This window comes from Colias eurytheme, chromosome 5 (genome assembly GCF_061535395.1).
Source record: "Colias eurytheme isolate Ceu_HAF_F1 chromosome 5, ilColEury1 Martin Lab GWU primary, whole genome shotgun sequence".
NCBI classification, from domain to species: Eukaryota; Metazoa; Arthropoda; class Insecta; order Lepidoptera; family Pieridae; genus Colias; species Colias eurytheme.
Genome location: NC_142984.1, coordinates 6,642,677 through 6,665,273, shown reverse-complemented (window position 1 = coordinate 6,665,273; position 22,597 = coordinate 6,642,677). Strand labels below are relative to the sequence as shown.

Below are 22,597 nucleotides of genomic sequence, written 5' to 3'. Positions count from 1 at the left end.
TTGACTATGGGTATAAAATATATTCAAACGAGTCATGTAACACGACGTTGATGGTAAACAATAAATGTCGAGAAAATTCCACATTAGCTTGCATAAATTGCCGGATTTAATAAAAATAGGACGGATTAAATAAAGGGAAAGGGATTGGATTGAAATCGAATTTTAGGATAGGATGAGTAAGGTACCTACAGTATCTTACCTATCTCGATCAATATGGAAACTCGATAATGTGTAACTGGTTATATACCACGAGGTCGTGCTAACAACTCGAATGTAAACATCTACAAATTCATGCTGATATTGGACTGAATTTATATATGAATTATGTAGTTCCAGTACCTCACGAGCAATACCGGGCCAGGGCTAGTCTCAAAACTTTTATAATAAATCGTATTAAAATGTAATAGGTAATTAGTTACGTTACGTGTATAGTTACGTTACTCAGAAAATATACTATAAATTTATAAAGAAATTTTTAATCCAATTCGCTAATGATCATAGACGGTTTAGGTTACAATGAGAAAAAAATAATTGGCTTTCTAAGAAAAGTATCGATTTGAACATCATTTATATTTGGCTTTTTTCTTAATATTAATAAAATTAAGAGTCTTGTATGAATCTTATTTATTCAGAAAGAGTATCAAGCAAACTTGAGCATGAAAAGGGTTTTGTAACTTATCGCTACAAGACTGGAATATTAATTATTTAAATCCACGGATCACGCGCCATTATCTTATAAAATTAGCAATAAAAAAATATTAATTATTTTAGGCAACTAGGTATGATTTCTTTTGTTAAAATCACACGAACAAAGTACAAATAGGTATATCTGTACATAAATTATGTTTTTCATACAAAAAATGTGTCCTTTTCAGTATTTCAATGGCTTACCTAAACTTAACCGATCATTTTCTTCTTTATTACCTTATTTAGACTTTCAAAAGAGCCATGACTTGACATAATGAGGGTTTTATTTAAATTTAAATACGCCCAAAATGTAAATTAAATTTACCGAACTCATTCATGTTTATACTTAATTTAATAACGATATCAAAGTAATTGATTGAAAACACTCTCGTGATTTTTATTGGAAACTCATTGTTGTGTCATTTATACTTTTTGCTAAATATTTTAATATAGACAGATATAACGAAATTATTTTAACGTAAACACTCACATGAATACTTAAGAAAATATCTTTCTACAATTATAAAATTAAACCTACGCTGTTTGCTAATTACGAAGTTTAAACGTAAGAGTTTTTCACAAAATACGTTTAACAACGAATCTTTTTCCTATGTCGCATTGCAAGCAAGAAATACATTATATTATATCGTATAAATGTAATTAGAGATGAAAAATGTTTATTAGCGGCACCATCTGCCAATTACGGTGTGTATATCTACGGGGCATATCTTAATGACACCATGTATCAGATGCATTATCCACCTTAATTGGGAATTAGGTACAGATAATACATAGACACAATGATTTATAGCATCGACGGTGACATTATGAGATTTTATTATTATCAGTTTTTTATTATTGCTAGAATAATATTATTGCATCACGTAGAATTATAATTATTAAGGCAAATTAAATATGTTTAAACTACTTTTATGAACAAGTTTTCCTTATATTAAAATACGTAAATTATATTATAAATGTTAAAATAAGAACTTCTGAGAACTGTTTCATTTGTAATGTCTTTTATGAAAAAAAAAAACACGTGAAACTGGTTTTCAGTACCTTAAGTAAAAAATTATACCTATTTATAATAATATATTATGACATTATATCATTACATATCTTAATATCCTGTATGTTCTTAAATCTAATAGCTCAGTATACACATAATACATGAAAAGTATCTTCATAAAATCTAAAGCATCCTAAACAATATTGTGGAATGTGAGACCATAGACCTTTTGATAGATTTATTTAGGGAAAATGAATAAAGTGCTTTATGAATTCGTTATTATAGTCTTGAGAATTGTTTGATGTTGTGAATGTGGGAGACAAGTAACATCGCAAAGGTACAGAATAGGTAATAACAAGTTGCAAAGGTAAAACATCCCACGGATGATCAATGTGAAATCTCTACAATGTGAAATTATAGTATGTAGTAGTATACTCTTTTCCTTCTCTTTACCATTCCCAGTTAATTATTTTATTCCCAGCGACAACTATTTCCTAATTATGACCCGTGTAAATGTTCATGGGCGCTTACTATCACGCGGGCCACAAGCGTTCGCATTGAGATATAGCAGCCCTTCTGGCTAACATCAAGAAACACCACACAAAAAAATAAACGCGAACCACACAAGCTCGGATGACTGCTCTTATATAAGATAAAAGTTATATTTATTAATTATTATTATTTCTATTGTTACAGCCTGATGATCGAGAAACACATGTACTCTCCGTCGACGAAGGCGGCCTGCTGGCTGGCGACATTCCTAAGCGTTTTTGTTACAGGTAACATATTCTTATGGAATATAATAATGTTTGTGTCTCTTGCGTACTTTACTTAAAAACTTTTTTTTTTCATAATTAAAGTTGTCATAAAAGACATTCTATATTTTCTTTATAATTCATTATGATTATGACACTAAATCCTGGATAACTTTAGGCCGTTTTTCCATAAATCCACATAAGTATTCCGGATTCGTTAATCCTCTAAAGTCCTGTAAAATCAGTTTGCTGCTAGTTATAATCAGAAAACCAGGATATAAGGATTGCAAGAACAATAGCGGGTGTTTATATTCTTGAACTTTGAAGTGGTAAAATACTTTCAGTCTGGCGTCATTCCTCATATTTAATATTGCTTTGAATTATTCAGCAAGAAATATGGAATGTTAAATGTATTGTATGGAATGATATTTTATTTAACATTTTGTAATGGCCATAATACTTTGTTAGTAAATAAGTTCGAATTTAAATGATTGTTGAATGATTTTTGGCGCAAATAAGTATACGAGAAAAAATATTTACCTATATTCTATATGATAACAAACATTCTTAAAGAACACAATGAGCGTTTAGGTAAATATAATATTTGCATACAATTAAATCGCTTTCCCTAAAAATTTCCTCAACCGCGGCTAAGTTTGTGGCGTTTGTTATAGGAATAATCGTTAAACCATGGCCATTATGAAAATGCATAGCCCCTTAAAAACTTGAAGTAAATATTCCGCTAATCATTTTACAATTCACGACATCGACAAGTTAAGACTCCGTCTTTTCTAAGGAAAATTGAATATTAATTTGTTGGAAAATCTCTTGGAACTGGATATTTCGGTTCGGCGGGTGCTTTAATAATTCAGGTCATATTGAATAGAAAAGGAAAAACGACGTTATCTGCTCAAACCATTTAGCTCCATTTATATATTTATAATGTGAGATCTTTTTAAGCCTACGTTTCATGATATTGATATGGAAAGTAATATTCAAATATTATATCTCGTAAATGCGAAATTTTCTTTATTTTATAGATATTTGTTGCTAACTGCCGAGTTGGCTAAAGCGTTATAGATATCTTTTTTATTTATTAAGGTAAATTAAATATATACACCTAACTCGGATTAGGAGCATATAGGAGCCACGATAGTTTACTATTTACCACCGATTCGGAAAGCAGTTTCTACGGAGGAGAACCGTCAAGAAACTACCTACGTGATAGACTATAAACTTGTAGTTTTTGGATATCTATGAAGGCTCTGGAAAAACGAATAAGATTTTCATTTTAACGAAAATAATTATTATAAAATACAATCAATTCACACATCAATTAAAAATCGACGTAAAAGTACATTAGACCTCATGCGTATGCAGTTGACGGCTTTCCCATATACATATATATTTTTTTATAGGTAATAAAATCTTAATTGAACTTTAAAATACAACAAATAATAAATTTGGAGAAACTAAAGCTTGTTAATTTAAAACTGTGTTCCAGAGCTAACAAGAGTTTTTATTTTAGGAGAAATGCCGATCCAAGCAGAGGTGGAGCCGGAATTTTTACAAGCCCTCGAAAACCACACAGTCACACAGGGAAGGGACGTGCACTTCACATGTGTTGTCAATCACCTGTCAAATTATAGGGTGAGTTTATTTCTATATCGAACATTTGATCCACAAACATATTGTACTTATATGAAGTGTTTGTTGATATTTATAGACCGGAAAACTTATAAAGCCTTCCTGAAAGCAAGTTGCTCATAATTAAATTCAGTTTGCCGATAAAAGGTAGGTTTTCTTTGTAAAATATATGTTGTTTACGTGTGTGGAAAAGCGTTGTTTTTTGTAACATGTTAACCTTTTAATGTATCCATGCTTCAATAAATATGACAAAATATTTTATTTATTTGAATTAATTTATATTGTGTCTTTAATATTTAATGCCAGTGTTGTCTATAAATTGATTAAGGTCAATGAATGAATAAAATTATAAATTGAACTTTATATTTATAAAACTAGTTAAATATTTACATCCACCCACAATAATCTTCCTACAAACTACCAGTTACAAACCTACGCTTTATAAACACCACGGAAAATGCTCATTGAAAGAGGATAAGCTTACTCGTAGAACCGGCATCCATAAGTCAACTTGTGTGAATTTCAGAGATACTCGACAAACTTCCAACTGGGACATTTAACTTCTAAAAAATATTCGTATTATTTAGAAACGAATTTTGAATTGTTCCTAATGGACTTCGAGGTGACTTTGAAATCATAATTCTACTTTTAAAAGGTAAAAGGTTGAAGTTTATTTCGTGTCACGTTAATTACGAGCTTTTTCACCGAGACAAGAGTCATAAACTTATTAATGTAGAGTAATTTATCTCTCCGCCATAATAAAACGACCTCGGCGTATTGTCGTTCTACGTCCCGTCGTTGAAAAACTGAAAATAAAATATTTGTTTATTGTCCTTTCAGAATAATAAAAGATAAAGGAAAATTACTTAGAGTTATAACCTAATTTTCATACTTTCTTACTTAATTACGTGCGTTTGAATTAATTTTCCTTATTTCCCCTTTGTTGTGAATTAATATTAATTAAAATGGACAATGGGCATCGCTTCATAAAAATCGGTAACATAAAGCGGAGATTCGTGAGATAAATCAGAACGTGCATGAAAAGTAAGTAGTTATTGAAGCGTACAATTTACATTTACGCTTCGATAAAGATGGGGGTTTTAAACTGCTCCATGCAGGGAAATGCTTTTAATAATTAAATCAAACATCTATACTTATACCGACAGTTGATGCAGAACGAGACTCCCTTAACATTTAAGCGGATCTGGTGTACAAATTGGATAATAATGGAAAATAAACAGCCAGAGCAGCGTAATTACATCTCAGTCGCTGCCAACGTCGTCGGTCATTACGAACTATACTCTATACGGCGCAGTATGGCGGGAGCGTGTTGCCCGCGATATAATAATATGATATCGAATTGTATTTGCACATCATCACACGTATATTTTCTTATTTTTGTATGCAGGGATAAAATAAATGTATATCAATACTTGATATATACATTTATTTTACTCCTGTTTATATCTCAACTCTGAAAAATTACAATAGATTGAAAAGTTATACTTCAAAGGTTTTACATTTTATAATATTTTAAAGTGAACCTTTTATTACATCGTCTCAAACTTTTTGGTCTGTGTAGCGCATGTCGCGTGTATCGCGGCTGCCGAGTAGGTATACCTCAGCCGACCGTCACGCGACATGCGCTACACAAAGCAGTGTTCGGAACCGTTCGAACAGTTTCACTTTGACCGTGGTTTCATAAAACCACACAACATTTTTTTTAATATTTCACAAGCTCAGAAAATATAATAAAGCTGAAATAAAAACTATTACTTGGAAAAATCTGAATACGATCCGTAAACATTATAATTAAAATTGTACCACTGTGCAACACAATCAACATACAAAGAGGAAAAACATGAAAAAATATTTACATCCACATTTTTACATTCACACATAGTAAAATAAATTCCTGGATATATGTGAATCATTGGAAAATATAGCATTGCATATTTTAATTTACTCCACGTCCGAATAGGTATTATATTATTTAGGAATGAGCACAATAATTTAAAACTGTTTATATCGTTTATTATCACAACGTTTATAAACAAGAACGATTTATTCGATATCTAACCCAATTACCCAACGTTGTAAATTTAATCTGTATACTTCAATTGAAGCCGGCACACAGAAATTATGAAGACTGAGAACGTAACTCGCTATGAGTCATGCCGCAGCTATATCGTAGAAACAATACGTTAATAATAACGTAGCCTGCAAGGGAGTTGTGCTAGCTCTCGTCGGAAATAATTCTCACAAACAATGAAATTGTTACTAATTTATTTTCCAACCGCAACAAAGCGGGATGTCACATGAAAAATGCGCGGCAACAGTGCGGATGAGACGCCGTACATTCCTCGAGACAAACAATTTTACTTATAGCATCCTCAGTTTTACCTACATTCGCGGTTACACTGTTTAAGTCACATTAAGTTTCGTCTCCGCCAGTGAACAATACAAACGATTTAAAACTTGGAGAACTGGGGAAATTGCGTGCAATTTATGACATTAATCCTACACATTAAGGGAAAATTCACCCTCGTATGCAATCCCGACTAAATGTTTTGTTTCGTATTATACTTAATCGTTCTCATTTAATTCTTAAATTACACACAGGATCCTTGGCGGTAATAGAACGCGATTTTTCTCTTATGACGTGTGGTCGTTTATCGTTTTAGCCAAGGAAGATATAAAGTTTCTTTATAGTTCATATTTAGGTATACGTAGTTATAACATTTTGTTTTTGGCTTTAAAATGTAGAACGATGAACTATTTTTGTTTTAAGTAATTTTAGTTCATAGGAATTGTATAATTCTTTATTCCACTACAACGTAACAAAATCAAACACAAAAAACGAATTTTGTAAGTAGCATGAAAAAGATCGATTATCGTTGTGCTAAAACTTTTTTAGAAGAATATATATGACTTTGCAGTAGAGTGTGAAGTGTGATTGAATGATAAAAATACTTATGATAAATCATTTGTTGAAATGATTTATCATTTTACATTCTTTGCCCACAGGTGGCGTGGATAAAATCCGACTCAAAAGCGATCCTAGCCATCCACACGAACATGGTGGCGCTAAACCCTCGGCTCTCAGTCACTTACAACAACCACAACACATGGAAGCTGCACGTCAGCAATGTGCAAGCGAGCGACTCCGGCACTTACATGTGCCAAGTGAACACTGACCCTATGAAAAGTCAGGTGAGTGACGAACCTAATATACTTTTACAGGTATATTTATTTTCCGATAGTAAAACTATTATTTATACTCGATGCAGTTCCATCAAGAGGTAACAATATAAAGTATAAATTATATTACCGATAATGCTATGGAATGTTATGTGAGGTTTTTCAGTTGTATAGGTGCCTATTGTTTTATTAGATTGTTTGCCTTATTTAGAAACTTTGACGAATGATAAAAATAAACATGGCATTTTTGAAACATATAGTTTTACTATACCTATACAATTAAACGTAATTAAATGAACGCTCTATGTTACAAGATCGATTCGTATTTATTATACTTAATAACGTCGACATGTATACAAACTTTGCACAAGCAATAGTGATGTCATAAATTCCGGAGCACAGCAGAAGAGTATCTAATATTATTGTACATCACAAGCGCGGATCCAGGGGGGGGGTCACGGGGTCATGACCCCCCCCTGGGCTAGGTCCACGACCTAAGTAGACCACTAATTTAATATCAACTTTTTTAAATTAACAAATTAATATTGTTCAATATGATGTTTTTATTGAGTTTTGAGACATAAAAGACATATTATCTAGAACAATGAAATCAATTACAAACGGTAACGGAAGAGAATATAACAAAAATTATAGAAAAAGTTTATTAGGGTCGATCTGTGGTCGTAATTTAAGGACAAATAACAGGTTTTTCGATTTAAAAATAAACTATAACTGCAACGGACTAAAGTGTAGGTAATGGTAAAGTTGTATGTATCTAATTAATTTTTTTCTACAACTTTTGCTGTTACACTTTTCACACAAAACCTCAAATATCGAAATATCCCAGTTCGTGGATAAGACATAAAATAGCAAATTTTTTTTTTCAAATGAACACTATAAAATGCAGTCAAATTACAACAAAAAAGTCGGACTCGCGCACCGAGGACTCCGAGCAAACATCATTTCATTATGTTGTATCTTACAATTTTATTTAAAGGATTTTTTTCTTTATCTGTGCTTGTAAGTGCTTAAGTCGTTGCTTTTAACCAAATTTCAAGACTGTGTTCACGGGAAGTACCTACCTTGTAGGTTTTGATTGATGATTACCTTGCAAGTAGTTGCGAATTACAGAATATGCGGCTCTAATTGCTTTTTCTTCAGATTGCGTTGACATAGAATTTGATTTAAATAACAGATTTAAGTTATTATAGACCTGAGTTCTGATGTGAATATCAATTAAATACATGTAGTTCATGAGTAAAGGGATTGTAAGTTTAAAATTATTTAAAAATATATTTTTATTTAATTTAATTAAGTAATTAGGGTTTTCGCAGTTATTACTACATCTGTGCTATAACACGATACTTTTTACTCAATTTCAAGACTGTGTTTACGGGACAGGGTGTTCCTGCAGGTATTGATTCCCTTGCCAATGTCGAAATCCTACGGTCTAGGTCCTATGATGCTGTGAAAAATTCAAACGTTTTAGCCAACGCAATCAAAAGATGCAGCTGTAATTGCTGAAATTTTTCGACACTCCCTAAGAAATCAAAACCTACAGGGTAGTTCCCGAGTACACAGAGTCATGAAATTTAGTACAATCAAACGTCTTATAACGCAGACTAGCTTACCGCCCGCGGCTTCGCTCGCTTTCTCTAAAACCTTATAAATTATATACAGTGCGACACAAAAGAGATGAAAATAAATGAGGGCGCCACCGTCGCTCATATAGCAACACTGATACTGCGACGCAAGCGATCTTGATACTATAGAATAAAAATCCAAAAATCTATATATATGATCTAAAATAAATACCGCGATTTAAACCGTTATAATTGTTTCATTGTAGCAATAGTGTAAATTTAAGACAAAAATACATTATTTTAGTATTTTAATTGACCTACCTAGGTCAAATTTTACTTAAATGTATTTGGAATTAGTTATTTTATAAAAATCGGTCAAGTGCTTAGACTGCAGAGGCGCACATAGAATCAAACATACAAACAAACAAGCATACATGCAGCTCAAACACATTACCCTCTTTCTGGGTCCGTCGGGTAGAAAAAAACAAGGCGATTTGAAAACCACATATTTTTATTGTTTTTGTAGATAAATTTTGTACATTAATATAATTCATCAAAATCTAAATATTCTACTCCTTCAAAGGACTGATCATCACTCTGTTTCGAAGTACTGGCAAGAGGGTACGGGGCATCTTCAGTATCTGTAAATATGATACAGTAAATATGATTTTTTTTCTTATGGTTTGATTGATTAATAGATAGATAGCTGTATGAAAACAGTTATCACTATACTATGTAGTAAAATCTAAACTAGGTACTTTATTTGAGGCTGGTTGGATTGGATATAACTTCTTGACTCAAATTGTGCTGGTCGCACTATAAAAACTAGTTTTTGTTTACATACAAATAACCTCAAATTAAATTGCGAAAACGTAATAATCGCCATACATACATACATTAAACACTCGTCACTAATGGAATATTCTATTTTACGTAGTACTGAGCAAAAATAAATGAAATCTCACCGGTATATTCTGCTGTACGTTTGTAAACGTTTTCCAAATCAGTCAATAAATTTCCAGCTTGAAATTCGGACAAACACCGAATAAAAACTTTATACACCACATCACGGACACCGCTACGTTTAACCTTTTTCATGATGTCTCCTTTTTTATTTAAATTTCTTGTTCTAAATAACAATTTTATCTCAATAATTCTCCACTTCACGAAAAAAACAACAAATTTTTATTCAACTTGACAGCTACATTGCCAATTCAGGGTTGCCAGGTAATGAAAAACGAATTAGTTCCAAAATAATTAATTTCATCTCTTTTATGTCGTACTATACTATTCCTCTTGAATCACTCTATCTTTAAAAAAAACTGCATCGAAATTCGTTGCGTAGTTTTAAAGATTTAATCATACATAGGGACATAGGTACAGAGACAACGACTTTGTTTACTAATTGCGAAAAGCATGAATTTTTCCTTAGATTATAATATAAAAAAATATTTAAAAAAATTTTTAACTTACAACCCTGTTACTCATGAACGCTGACATGTATTAACTTGATATTCATACCAAAAACTCAAGTCTAAAATACCTTTACGCTATAATAAAATCAAACTTTTATATCAACGAATCAGAAGATACAGCCGTAAATGCCGAAAAATTTCGCAAATTTCGACATTCGCAAAGGAATCAATACTCAAAACCTACAGGGTACTTTCCTACTGTAAACTCAGAATCTTGAAATTCGGTACAAAGCAACATCTTATAGTACAGATACAGGAATAATTGCAAAAAATATATATTTTTCAAGTTTGTCTGCCTGTGAAGACCCTTTTTCTTAGGAACGCGTGGAGGTATCAATCTGAAATTCATACCGAATACTCAAATCTACGGTTCCTTATAGCTGTGAAAAAATCAAACTTATAAGCCAACGCAATCAAAAGATACAGCCATTTATGCCGTAAATTATCGCAAATTTCGACATTATCGCAAGGAAATCAAAATCTATAGGTATTGTACTACTTCCTGTGAACACAGAGTTCTGAAATTTGGTTAAAAGCAATGTCAGCACAGATGGAGGAAAAATTGCTAAAACATACATTTCATGCTTATCAACATTTGCAAGTGTTGCCAGGAATCAAAACCTACAGGGTACTTCCCGTGAACACAGAATCTTGATATTTAATCTTTATTTAATAGAAACTTACGTCTTATAGCACAGATAAAGGAAAAATCGCAAAAAGCATAAATTTAATATAAAAACATATAAAAATGTTTGTACGGAACTCTTGGTTCGCCAATCCGACTCGCACTTGACCATTTTTTTTAAATCTACGTATCAATTAAATTACCAAAATATAGCTTTTGAAAATTGACCACGTCTATGTGACCCCCCCCTGGCACTAAAGCTGGATCCGCCCTTGGTACATCATAGTAACAGAACAAGACGAAACAATAATATTGTCTTACTAAAATAGAGTATTGTACAAATACTTCCGCCATGAATGTTTATTATATCTTCGTGAAAACCCTTACAGAGTAAATGGGATAAGAAGTTCACAAGTTGTTAGGAAATCAGTTAATAATGAAGGAGTTTCTTTAGGTGATTGACGATCTGATTGATTAAATTATAAAATTCAACTTGAAACACACTTCCATGAAATTTTAGCGTTAATTTATTAAACAATTTATTATTAAATGAATGATTCTTCTGCCCAAAGTATCTTGTGGATTAGATAAAATTAATATCAAGGTTTCTTATAACATTTATGTACCTACGTCGATTGTCGTTTCTATAAATAAAAATATATTATTACTTTCAAAATGTTCTCAAAGGAATTAGTTCAACACCCAATTAAAAATAATAGGATCGTAAAAGATTGTATATACGCCCATTACATTGTGTACCTACGAGCATTTGATACATTTGGTATAATTATAGAATGGCTCACGTTCCTGACGCAATGCCATCAAACAGATTACCACTTTCATTCAAGATCCGTATTGTTACTTTTTTTTTTTGGTGTAATTATTACATAATAACACTAAAAGATCTTGGCACTAAATTACGTAGATCACTATCATAATATTATGTACTATTTATTTTTAAGCTATTGCATAGCTTTTATCTCCGACTTTGAGTGCGGCGAAAAAAATCTAACACCCCTCTCCAGTCCTCGAGTGCCACGCGTATATTTTTTATTTATCTGAAAGTAATATAATAAATACCTTCAGGCTGTTATGTTCATTTAGTGTAGGTATATGTTATATGTATCTTGTAAGATATCCTTGTTTTCATTGTATCTAATAAATAATCGAAATATTTTAACTTATCTTCTAAGAGCGTATACGCACTATGCGGGTAGCCGCATTGCGGGTAGCCGTCCGGCTGACCGCAATCACAATTATGTACGTAATATTCATTTCTATGCGCACTGTGCGGTCTGCGGTAGCCGCATCGCAGTGCGCATAGAAATGAATATTACGTACATAATTGTGATTGCGGTCAGCCGGACGGCTACCCGCAATGCGGCTACCCGCATAGTGCGTATACGCTCTAAGAACGACGAAAGTTCTTATCTTACTACCAACGTTGACTTTTTACAAAATATAATATACAAATCGTTATTTATTTAAAAAAAGGCTTACCAACTTGATACATAAATTTTGTTACACTAATTAAATTAATTTTTTTAAATAAACATTAGTACTCACGTATCTAATGTACAGGTAGGCACAGGCAATATGCTTTTTGAACGAACTCATTTTTTTTTTAATTTAAATTTTTTACACAGATGGGTCATCTATCTGTGCTCATACCGCCTGACATAGTGGACACAGCTACAGAGGGCAGCTCAGCTCGAGAGGGCGGGAGTATCCGACTGACCTGCACCGCCACCGGAGTCCCCGCGCCCACGGTCCTGTGGAGACGGGAACATCACCAACCTATCGTGTTCAGGCATGATGGTGGCAGGGAGAAGAAGGGTATGCTTTGTTATATAGCTTTGCAACCGCGACTTCGCCCGTTGTTTAAATCTGAACCTTAATATAACCTTCCTTGAGAACAAAATATATATCCATTTGTGACAACAGAATGAGAAGAGCAATAGTTTAAGAGTTTATCGCGAACATAGAGACAGATGCGATGTATGACTTTGTTTTATAATATGTAGTGATAATGTGCACAAAGTATTAAAATAATGACATTTTTATTATTTGCTTGTGTCCAAAGTTTAGCCGCAAATGTAGACGTAAATACATTTCATTATATTATGATACAGAAACTATAATCTCTATTGTCATAAATCTCAATCAATTGTAACTTTAAAAGCTAAAGCAATTCCACTGATTTCATATTTTACGTTTCGTTATTGCAAATGAAGCTTAAAACACAGTCATTAAATAAATTTGCATCACATTGCATAATAACATTCCCTCGTGAAATTTAAATTATTTAATGCTGTCCCATTTTAACTTGAAGCGGCAATAGCTCTGGCTATTTCTTAAAACCACCTCCGCTGAAAACGTGAAACGTCGAGAATCCACCTGAATAAAAGTAGCCAACAATTTGTACCGTTGTACAATGACTGCGAGCACGTCTAGCGGCGGACGTAATAGCTCGGAAAATATCGTGGATTGTTACATTTCCTTGTTTTCGAGTTGCCTCAATTGGACATTGATTTGAAACTGCCCGGTACGGATACACTGTTCTTTGCTGACATATATCTTTGTGGCGAATCAAAATTAGAGACAGAATGAAAGGATTAAGCTTGTTACTGTGCTATTTCAAATTTCAATATTAATTTCAATTATTGTTTGAAAGGTAACTATTTCAACTCTATCCGTAGAACAACCTACAACATGAAAAGGTTCACTTTAAACATTTATGCAGAATATTATTACATAAGTTACACAATGCTAATTCTACGTACTGATATCAGTAAAGGTATCAATACAGTTTCTAGGTAATGTGTTTGATAGAGTTCTTAATAATATGTATAAAATATTATAAAGGATTCTTTCGGAATATTTCATTACTTGTAGATAGTGTATAGATTCGATACAAATATTTTGCTAAAACTTTAAATTTTTGATGTTCATTGATGATAACATATTTTTAATATTATAATTACATAATTCACGATGCACGAACAATTCTTTTTTATCTGAACATTTTTACTTTTTCAGCGCTACAAAAAAACAACTTAAGCCTTTTAACACAAATCTGCATTTAACAATCGCGAATATTAAGTAAAATGTATAAATTATATTAACATAAGAAATTTTCATGAATCTTGAAAGCGTTGAATTAATTGCGAGAGCTTTTTCCAGTCAGGATATCCTGCTAGCTCGTTAGATCCAGGATTCGCATAAAGCAAATACTTTTTAAACACCCCAGAATAGATATTGTTCTTCTCGTACTTTCCTTTGTACTGAAGAATTTTTCATTTCACCCTTCTATTGCAGAATATTTTCAAAATTGTGAGTTTCACAGCAGTTGTGCACTTTTATGTTAACAGTGAATTAGGGAGAATCAAAAAAGGAATACATGTTTGTTTGTACTGTTTTGCATTTGACAGTCTACTAGGTAGTTTCCTTGTTATGGAAAGATTAGCTATAATAGCATAAAAGTTATGATAATGTTATAGCAATCACAGTCATACCAAATGCAATTACATAAAATGTACGGTGCAAATTACCAAACATTGAAATTAAAATTTTCAAAATTTCTCACCTACTCTTCATTGAATTACAGGCTTAATGCTTCCAAACGCTTGGATTATTCAAAGGACGTGGAATTTCATGACAATGGATACTAAAACTATTTGGAAATGAATTCTACTTCTGAGTTCCTAGAATATTTCTATTCCATTACACAGCAAATACTGATTAATCACTGAGCTATAACAAATTATTGTTGAAATATTGTTATTTGGAATATTATAATCTAGTTAAGTTCCTGTAATTTAGTTAATATCTACATATTATCTAATTGAATGTAATTATGTGTATATTTATAATGTTATATCAATATCAATACGCTAATTTGCATATTATACCTACTTGTTCATTTATAAATTTTCTACTGACAATAAATTATTGTTCTCAGTTAAAGTGAACAAATCAACATATTTTGTGTTATAATTAAAAAAACTTAGCAAAGGTGACTGAACAAAGAACTCGTGTCTCCATTAAAAAAGCCGGGAACAAAACAAGAAGCAAAATCATCTCTAAATTAGAGTGCAATTTCACATTTGGGAAGCGCCATGTGGACATTGTTCTTATTTTAACCCTTTATAGAGTTTCCCTTTTCCCGGGGGTAAAAGCGCGCTCCACCGAAGAGACTTTCCAATTCAATCTACTTTGCATTGTCGGTACTCGCATGAGGCATTACACCTAGACCCATCACCACCCAACCCCTTGCACTTGCTCCCAAACACTTTTATTCAATGGGTTTTATTTACGCAAGAGAAAGCAAGCCTTAATACATATATCGCCGAAGACAATAAGACGCCTCGCAACGAGATATAAAAGCTTTGAGTTACTCTCCGTTCCTTTTAGTGGGATTCCTTTGAAATGAATCGAATAATTTGCGGACTTTATGTTTATTGTCGGATTTTTATTCACGAAGTGTTTTGTTTAAAAAGCATGGAAAATGTTATTGTATTGTTTAGGTGTTAGTTATATTTGTAGGAAATTTGCGTGAGATTTTTTTGTTTTAATTTACCTGCTACTTTGAATGATTTATATGAAATTTAAGATGTGAAATCATAATTTATAAATTATAAAAATTCAGAGCTCCTCAATAAGATGTAATGCTGTTCAAATATTTACTTGCCCCATATCAGACTAAAAGCTTATTTATCAACTTTGAATGTCCATAAAACTAGGCGCACAACAAGTTTTTAAACATCATTTATGAAATGTAATTTAGACACTCTCGTCTATGTAACTTAAATCGACTTCTTCAAACAACTTTCTGTCAGACTTCTACATCGAGCCGTTGGCAAGTAGGGACCAAAAAAGGACAACTGCTCTCTTTGAACTGAATTTTTATGAATTTTTTGTTTGCTCTTTTAAGACTGAACGTAAAGTTACAGCACCGCGGGCAACTGGAGTAATGGCGAAGTCCCTGTACTGGTTTTTGTAAGGCTGTATTTCATGGAAACTTGCTAATGAAATTTCTTTTTATTCACAAAACATTTCCTTTGATTGATGTTTAAAACTCTGAATAACAACAATAACGGAAAAATATCATTGTTTTTAGTTGGAAAGTTTAATAAAACCCGGCTTCAATATACAGCCAATAGCGTTTTACAACCCATGGCGTTCACTGACTAAACTATCGATTTTAATAGACATTATTTCAGCCTAATCGAGCTTCCCCCATTGTTCTCGGGACATTTATTTGTCACCTCCAGGTACGTATATGAGCGTCGATTGCCGTCACTCGCTTACTGTAACAATTTGTGTGCCAAACTCGTTATCTTGTCAATACACACATAACTAGGTTCTTTAAACAATAGCGCGCTAACCAAACAATTGACTAATAATTTTCGCTCAACAAACTGGCATATACCAAATGGAAATTTCACGTAACTCCAGCCAGGGATACTATTGGTTGCCTTAATGTAAATGTGGTGTTTCGCTACGTGTGTACGTAATTCTAAATTGCTTGTTTGTTTTCGTTCGAACACCCGGCATTTATTTGTACGTGGATTAAATTTGTACCTTTAATTAAACACGGTGAACGATTCTTGTTTCTTTTTATTAGCCTGATTCTATAAAACAAGCATCTTAAAACGGCAGAAGCGTAATTGCAAATTTGAACGTGTCCTATGAAGTATTAAAATAATGTTTAGTAGAAAATAGCGCGGTGATACATAAAGCTAAGCATAATAGGGGCACAGTAAATGTTTGCCGTCAGCTGAATCTCTCGTAACATTAGTTCTGTTTATTGTGGTACAATGCAATTACATATAATTTTTGGCGGGGAAATAGGTCTTAAAGCGTTGAGAATTACCAATTTTATAAGTTAGGTATCCGTGCGAATGTCACCGCAGTAACCATAACCTTTTAGTGGCCGTTTACCCCTCGTTGGAACACTCCGTATTTTTAATAAAAACGCAATATAGTTTTCCGAGCTAGAAATAAAGGAAAGAGCACGGAGTCTTGGAATTTTCAATTTTAAAAAATTAAATCGCTTCAGACAATTGTCAGCAATGATGCGCTCAATGGATGTTAGATGGAATATTGGCTCTGCTTTATAAGAACATGCGTCACATAAAAAATGTTAAGCATTTGGATGATTAGAAAATTATTTAACATATTAAAAAATAACAAATATTGACTTGATATTGTTTTTTTTTTCTTTTGCATCGAAAAATATCTTATTAAATGATATACTTATCTTTAATAAAAAATCTGTATAAACAATTTGAAAAATGTTTAGTTGGTAGATTTCTTGACGGCAAATAAATGATATTTTACAATAGAATTACCTTGAAATGCCCTTGTCCATGTCCTTCTCTAGGCTTGTATTCAATTAATTTTCAAGTTTAGCTGTTGAGGCGTGAATGGCGAGGCGTAAACAGACAGACCTTTGGGTTATAGTATTTATAACTTTAGTTTGAATCACGCAGGTAGCCGGTTGTCTAGTCGGCAAACGACTACACACATTCTACAGTTTTCAATGTCACATCAAATATTGAATTAATTATTATAATTTTAAAATGGTTAGGGAGCCAGGTGCAAATTTGGTTAACTATTTCCTCTCAAGAGATAATTCGTCAGACGCATGAGAGTATAGTATTATAAAGCCTCGTGAACGTCAGCTGGCGCTCGGTTGGGGGGGTGAGCGGTTGTAGCCTCCCACGCACATAGGAAAAAAAATACATTCATTCATTCATTTCCTCTCAGCTAAAAAATTGTCAAATTGTAGCTAACCCAATATCTCAACGAAAAAAAATAGTCAGCTGGTTACAACATGGTGTATTATACGTCAGCTGGTGTCTCGAACATGAAAGTTAAATTTAAAGAAAAATTTATTTTCCGTTATTTCCTCTCAAACAAAAATTTACCTGATGATAGCTTATATGTAACTGTGGATAAATATATATGTCAGCTGGCTGTATCTTGGTGGAAAAACCGTCAGCTGATACGGGAGGCTACAACCGCTCTTCCCCCCAACCGAGCTCCAGCTGACGTTCACGAGGCTTCATAATACTATACTTTGATGCATTTTACTAATTACCGCTTGAGAGGAACTTGGTCATAAAATCTGCTGCTGGCTCCCGGACCAAAAGTAAAAAGATGGTAGAAAATTCATTTTTGGCAATATTTAATGTCGTAAAAAACCTGTTCGAATGACAGAAATCTTCCTCGTTATTAAAGCAGTGTGTGTATTAACAGTTTACTTAATTTTCAATTTATATACGTGTGTGTGTAAGTGGCTAATAGATACGAATTATAAGTTCATAGTGCCATTTTATATCACATCTCACGCATTTTTTTGTCTTATATTAATAATATAAAACATAATTTCTCATAAATAAAAACAATCCACTTATAACACTCTCAATTTCAAGTACATTATTAACATTATGATTTCTGGCGAATATAAAATTAAAAGATGTAAGCCACTGCAAGAGGCGTAAAATGGAACATAAAGTGCGACGTATAACAATAAAAATAAATTAAATAAAAGCTCGCAATGAAACTTCAGCCATTACTCCAGCGGAGTAACACAATTTCATGAGTGTGTCGGATTTAATTATTGCAAATACTGCTAAAATCGCTTAATCTCATTAACGCTTTCAAACTAAATGCTTAGCTGAACTGGATTACTTAGTAATAACCGTGTAATGGATAGGACTCTTATTCTATCAGCCGTAACTTGGTTAGCTGGATTTATTGTGCTTTGTGCTGAACTACCCGAAAGTTAATAAATATAAATTAATGGATAACAATTGTGTGAGAGCGATATATTACGTGATAATGAAGGTTTTTTGTTAAATATTTATAGTTAATTTGTGTTGGACGGTTTTCTTTCACAACCACGGTACAACGATGTTCACGTGATAGTTACAGCTGAAAAGTCCTAGGATGGGTTCTTGGTTGAGAATAATAAAAGTGTAAAGAAGATTGAAAAGTGTAGTGGTGTAAAGTGGTAATGGAAAAGAGGATCAAGGAATGATGAATGATACTTAAATTATATAATTACATAATATTCTCCATTTAAAGAATTATTTAAAAGTTATAAAACATGTTATGCCCATCCTAGAGGTGATATCACAATGCAATAGGAAGTCAAGGTAAGTATGTAACCAGATACCGTAGACAACCCTTAATACATTTTTCTCGCAATTCTTCGGTTTAAAGAACTTTATTTATCTCATAAAATAAACAAGAACAATACAATGATCTTTTACACATATGAGAAATAACAATTTTGCAGTTAGTATAACACAATCAGCTATCGAAATTAGTTAAGTATGTCTTTAACTTATTTTTAAAAATAGTAATTGATGAGGATTCTTTAATTGCTTTAGGCAAGCTATTGTACAATTGTGCTCCCTCATATCTTAAGTTTCTCTTACCGTATAGAGTTCTTATAAATGGTAATTCAAGGTTATCACTCTTTCGTGTGTGGTATTTGTGGGATTTTTTGTTTAGTGTTATTTGTGTTTTTATATTATTAGATAGAATATTTTTAATCAGAATGCATGTGTGATATTTATATAATTTATTTAAATCAAACAATTTGGTACGGGAGTATAGATCCTTAGTTGGCGTTAAAAAATTAAAGTTAAAAAGGATTTTTACTAGTTTGTTTTGCGTAATTTGTAGTTTTTTTTAATTTGTAGGCGCTGATTGCCCCCAAACTGGGATAAGATAATCTAGATGTGGTTTAACAAGCGTGTTATAGATACTATATCGTAATTTAAATGGTATATATTTAGCAGCATTTCTTAAAGCCCCTGTAAGTGGTATTAACTTAGATCTCACGTGGTTTATGTGTGATTTAAATGTTAATTTATTATCCAAGATTAGGCCAAGATATTTTTCTTCGTAAGATCTGCTTAATGGTTGCGAGTCTATTGTAAGAGGCGGAAAATAAGATATTTTTTTTATTTTTGGCTGCATAGATTACATATGATGTCTTTTTAACATTAATTGTCAATAAATTTAACTTTAACCAGCTATTTAATAAATTAAGATCATTTTGACTTTAACCAGCTATTTAATTCTTAGATGAAACAATCACGAAACACCCGTGTAACATGAACATGAACAAACAACAATTCGTAATTAATTCCGGATAGTTATTATGTAATTCTCAGCTGCACCGGGTATTAAATAGTAAATAGTTAACCATTTGCAGTGCACGAAGGCAAGTAGAGCTCCGAAATTACCGCAATAACGGTAATTGCAATTTCCCGCTGAAAAGACCCGTTGTCTTCATTCACTCCGCTGCTAATTCTGATATAGTGGCATTCCTTCGCTGAACTAACATCTAGAATTTTACACACGTCTTATGTTTCATAATTTCTTAGCGTGTTATGATTATAAATGTTGCCATTTTCATAAGGTGTGCTGTGAAACTTAGTAGATGCTGTCGTGTTATGTTTCTTTGCGATTTGCGTGGATGTATTTTAGTTTATTCGATGATAATATTTAATTGGTAGGTAATAATGCATTTTTATTATATTATTAGCTGTGTTTTATCTATTTATTTAGTTGTATTTATTACGATACATTATCAAAGAAACAAATTTAATGAGAATTCTTATTTGATAGATATGCGGAAGGACACGAATGAAACGCTAGACGGCTGTTAACGAACTGACTTTAATGTCACGTAAGATGACAAATCAATGCACATACATAACAGTCCCTCCCCCATAGTGAAACATAATTAAAAATACTTTTTGAAGTCAACCTTGGGACGGTTGCGCTTCTCACGCGCGTTAGGGGCCGATTGGTACGGCTGGACTTCATCGCGCTGCTGCTGGCTCGCTTCCGCGTCGTGGAAGCACTCGTCTTCCACATCGGTCTCGGGCGGGCGCCGCACGCCTCGCGTCGTCGTCACCCACGACGGCCGCGGCGGCGAGCGCTGCTGTCCGTCAGTGGCCGGTTGAGGCGAGCCGCTGTTTACAGGTGAATCTGTCACCCTGTCGTCCCCTCTCTCATCCGCCTCTGCTCTCGGCACGGACGCTTCTCGTGTCGCGGACGTTGAAGGCGTCGGAGAATGCGATGATAATGTGCCCGATACGTTAGAATTTTCTAAGTCCCAAGGTTGCTTATCTAAAATATCGCCTTTGTATAGAATTATTTGATTCTTGTGTTTTTTAACTATTGAATTTGTTACAAAATCTTTAATACAATATAACATTTTCCCCATTTTTCTTATAATAGTACCTTTATACCATTTATAGTCTTTCTTATTAAAATGTTTTTTATATAAAACGTATTGTCCAGGCATAAATACTACATCTCTTTTATGTACATTTTTAGTTTGTGAACACTGATTAAAATATGTTACATTACTATTAGCGGATGCGGTCGATGAAAGCGGAAAACGAGTATGATTCATTATATCAAAACGGCACCTCAGCTTGCGCCCAAACACTAACTCAGCCGGAGAAACATTTGTTATCGAATGCACAGAGTTACGGTAATCGAATAAATATTTGAGTAAATTTAATCTACTATCTTTCATGTTTTTATTACTCAAAATACTAGATTTAATGCCTTTTTTTACAATTTTAACGTATATTTCGGCTTGGCCGTTACTAGCCGGGTGGTAAGACGGTGACGTTAACTGATTGATACCGTTTAACTGACAGAAATATCTAAATTCTGTTGACGTGAACGCTGTACCATTATCAGACACTATCGTATTAGGTAGCCCAAAACGAGATATAAATTCATACATTTTATCCGTTACGGCGCTCGAGTTAAGTTGTAACTCGAGCGCCGTACTCACATATCATAAACTTCGACCCATTTACTATGAGCATCCACTATGACCAAGTACATTCGACCATTTAGAGGCCCAAGGAAATCCAGATGTATTCTATAGAATGGGTGCGGTGCGGCGGGCCACGGAACAATAGGCGCCTTTGGTGGTGATGACCTTAATTGATTACAAACATCACACGTACTTATCATTTTTTCAAGCGTTTCGTCTATGCCAGGAAACCAAAATCTCGCCCGGGCTTCCGCCTTAGTTTTAACTATACCCAAATGTGACGTATGCAATTCCTTTAAAACCTGATTACGTAAAGAACTCGGTATAACTATCTTGTGCCCGCGCATAAGACACTCATTTTCATATGATAACTGCAACCTACACGCAAAATATGGTTGAATTAAAACGTCGCTTACCTTTCTAGGCCAGCCGTTTAATACATAAGTAATAACTCGATTCAGTATCGGATCTTTAATAGTTGCTTCTCGCAACTCGCACATAGTGATCGGTAACGCGCCCTCAAAAACAAATCGAATATACGCTGCGCGGTCGCAGGTGTCTGCCTCCCCGCGCGCTTTCCCCCCGTCCGCTGGCGCGAGCGGTAGGCTCGCCCGCGATAGATAATCAGCTGTATTATCTTTACTCTTTACATATTCAATCTCGTAATTGTAGCTACTTAAAAATAACGCATATCGTTGTAACCTATTTGCCGATACTTCCGGAATGCCCTTATATGGACCGAATATTGATAGAAGAGGCTTATGATCAGTTCGTAAAATAAACGGTG

At 33.3% G+C, this 22,597-nt stretch overlaps 1 protein-coding gene across 2 annotated transcripts in view; it reads left to right on the top strand.

Moving 5' to 3' along the window:
• LOC149908505 (lachesin-like) overlaps window positions 1-22,597 on the top strand; it is a 111,247-nt gene that overhangs the window by 73,237 nt on the left and 15,413 nt on the right. For both annotated transcript variants that reach the window (XM_090102002.1, XM_090102001.1), the window contains exons 2-5: window positions 2,396-2,478; window positions 3,983-4,104; window positions 7,129-7,314; window positions 12,632-12,821. In XM_090102002.1, coding sequence (XP_089958128.1) covers window positions 2,400-2,478; window positions 3,983-4,104; window positions 7,129-7,314; window positions 12,632-12,821 — 577 coding nt within the window. In that variant the 5' untranslated portion in view covers window positions 2,396-2,399. The remainder of the gene's footprint in view (window positions 1-2,395; window positions 2,479-3,982; window positions 4,105-7,128; window positions 7,315-12,631; window positions 12,822-22,597) is intronic.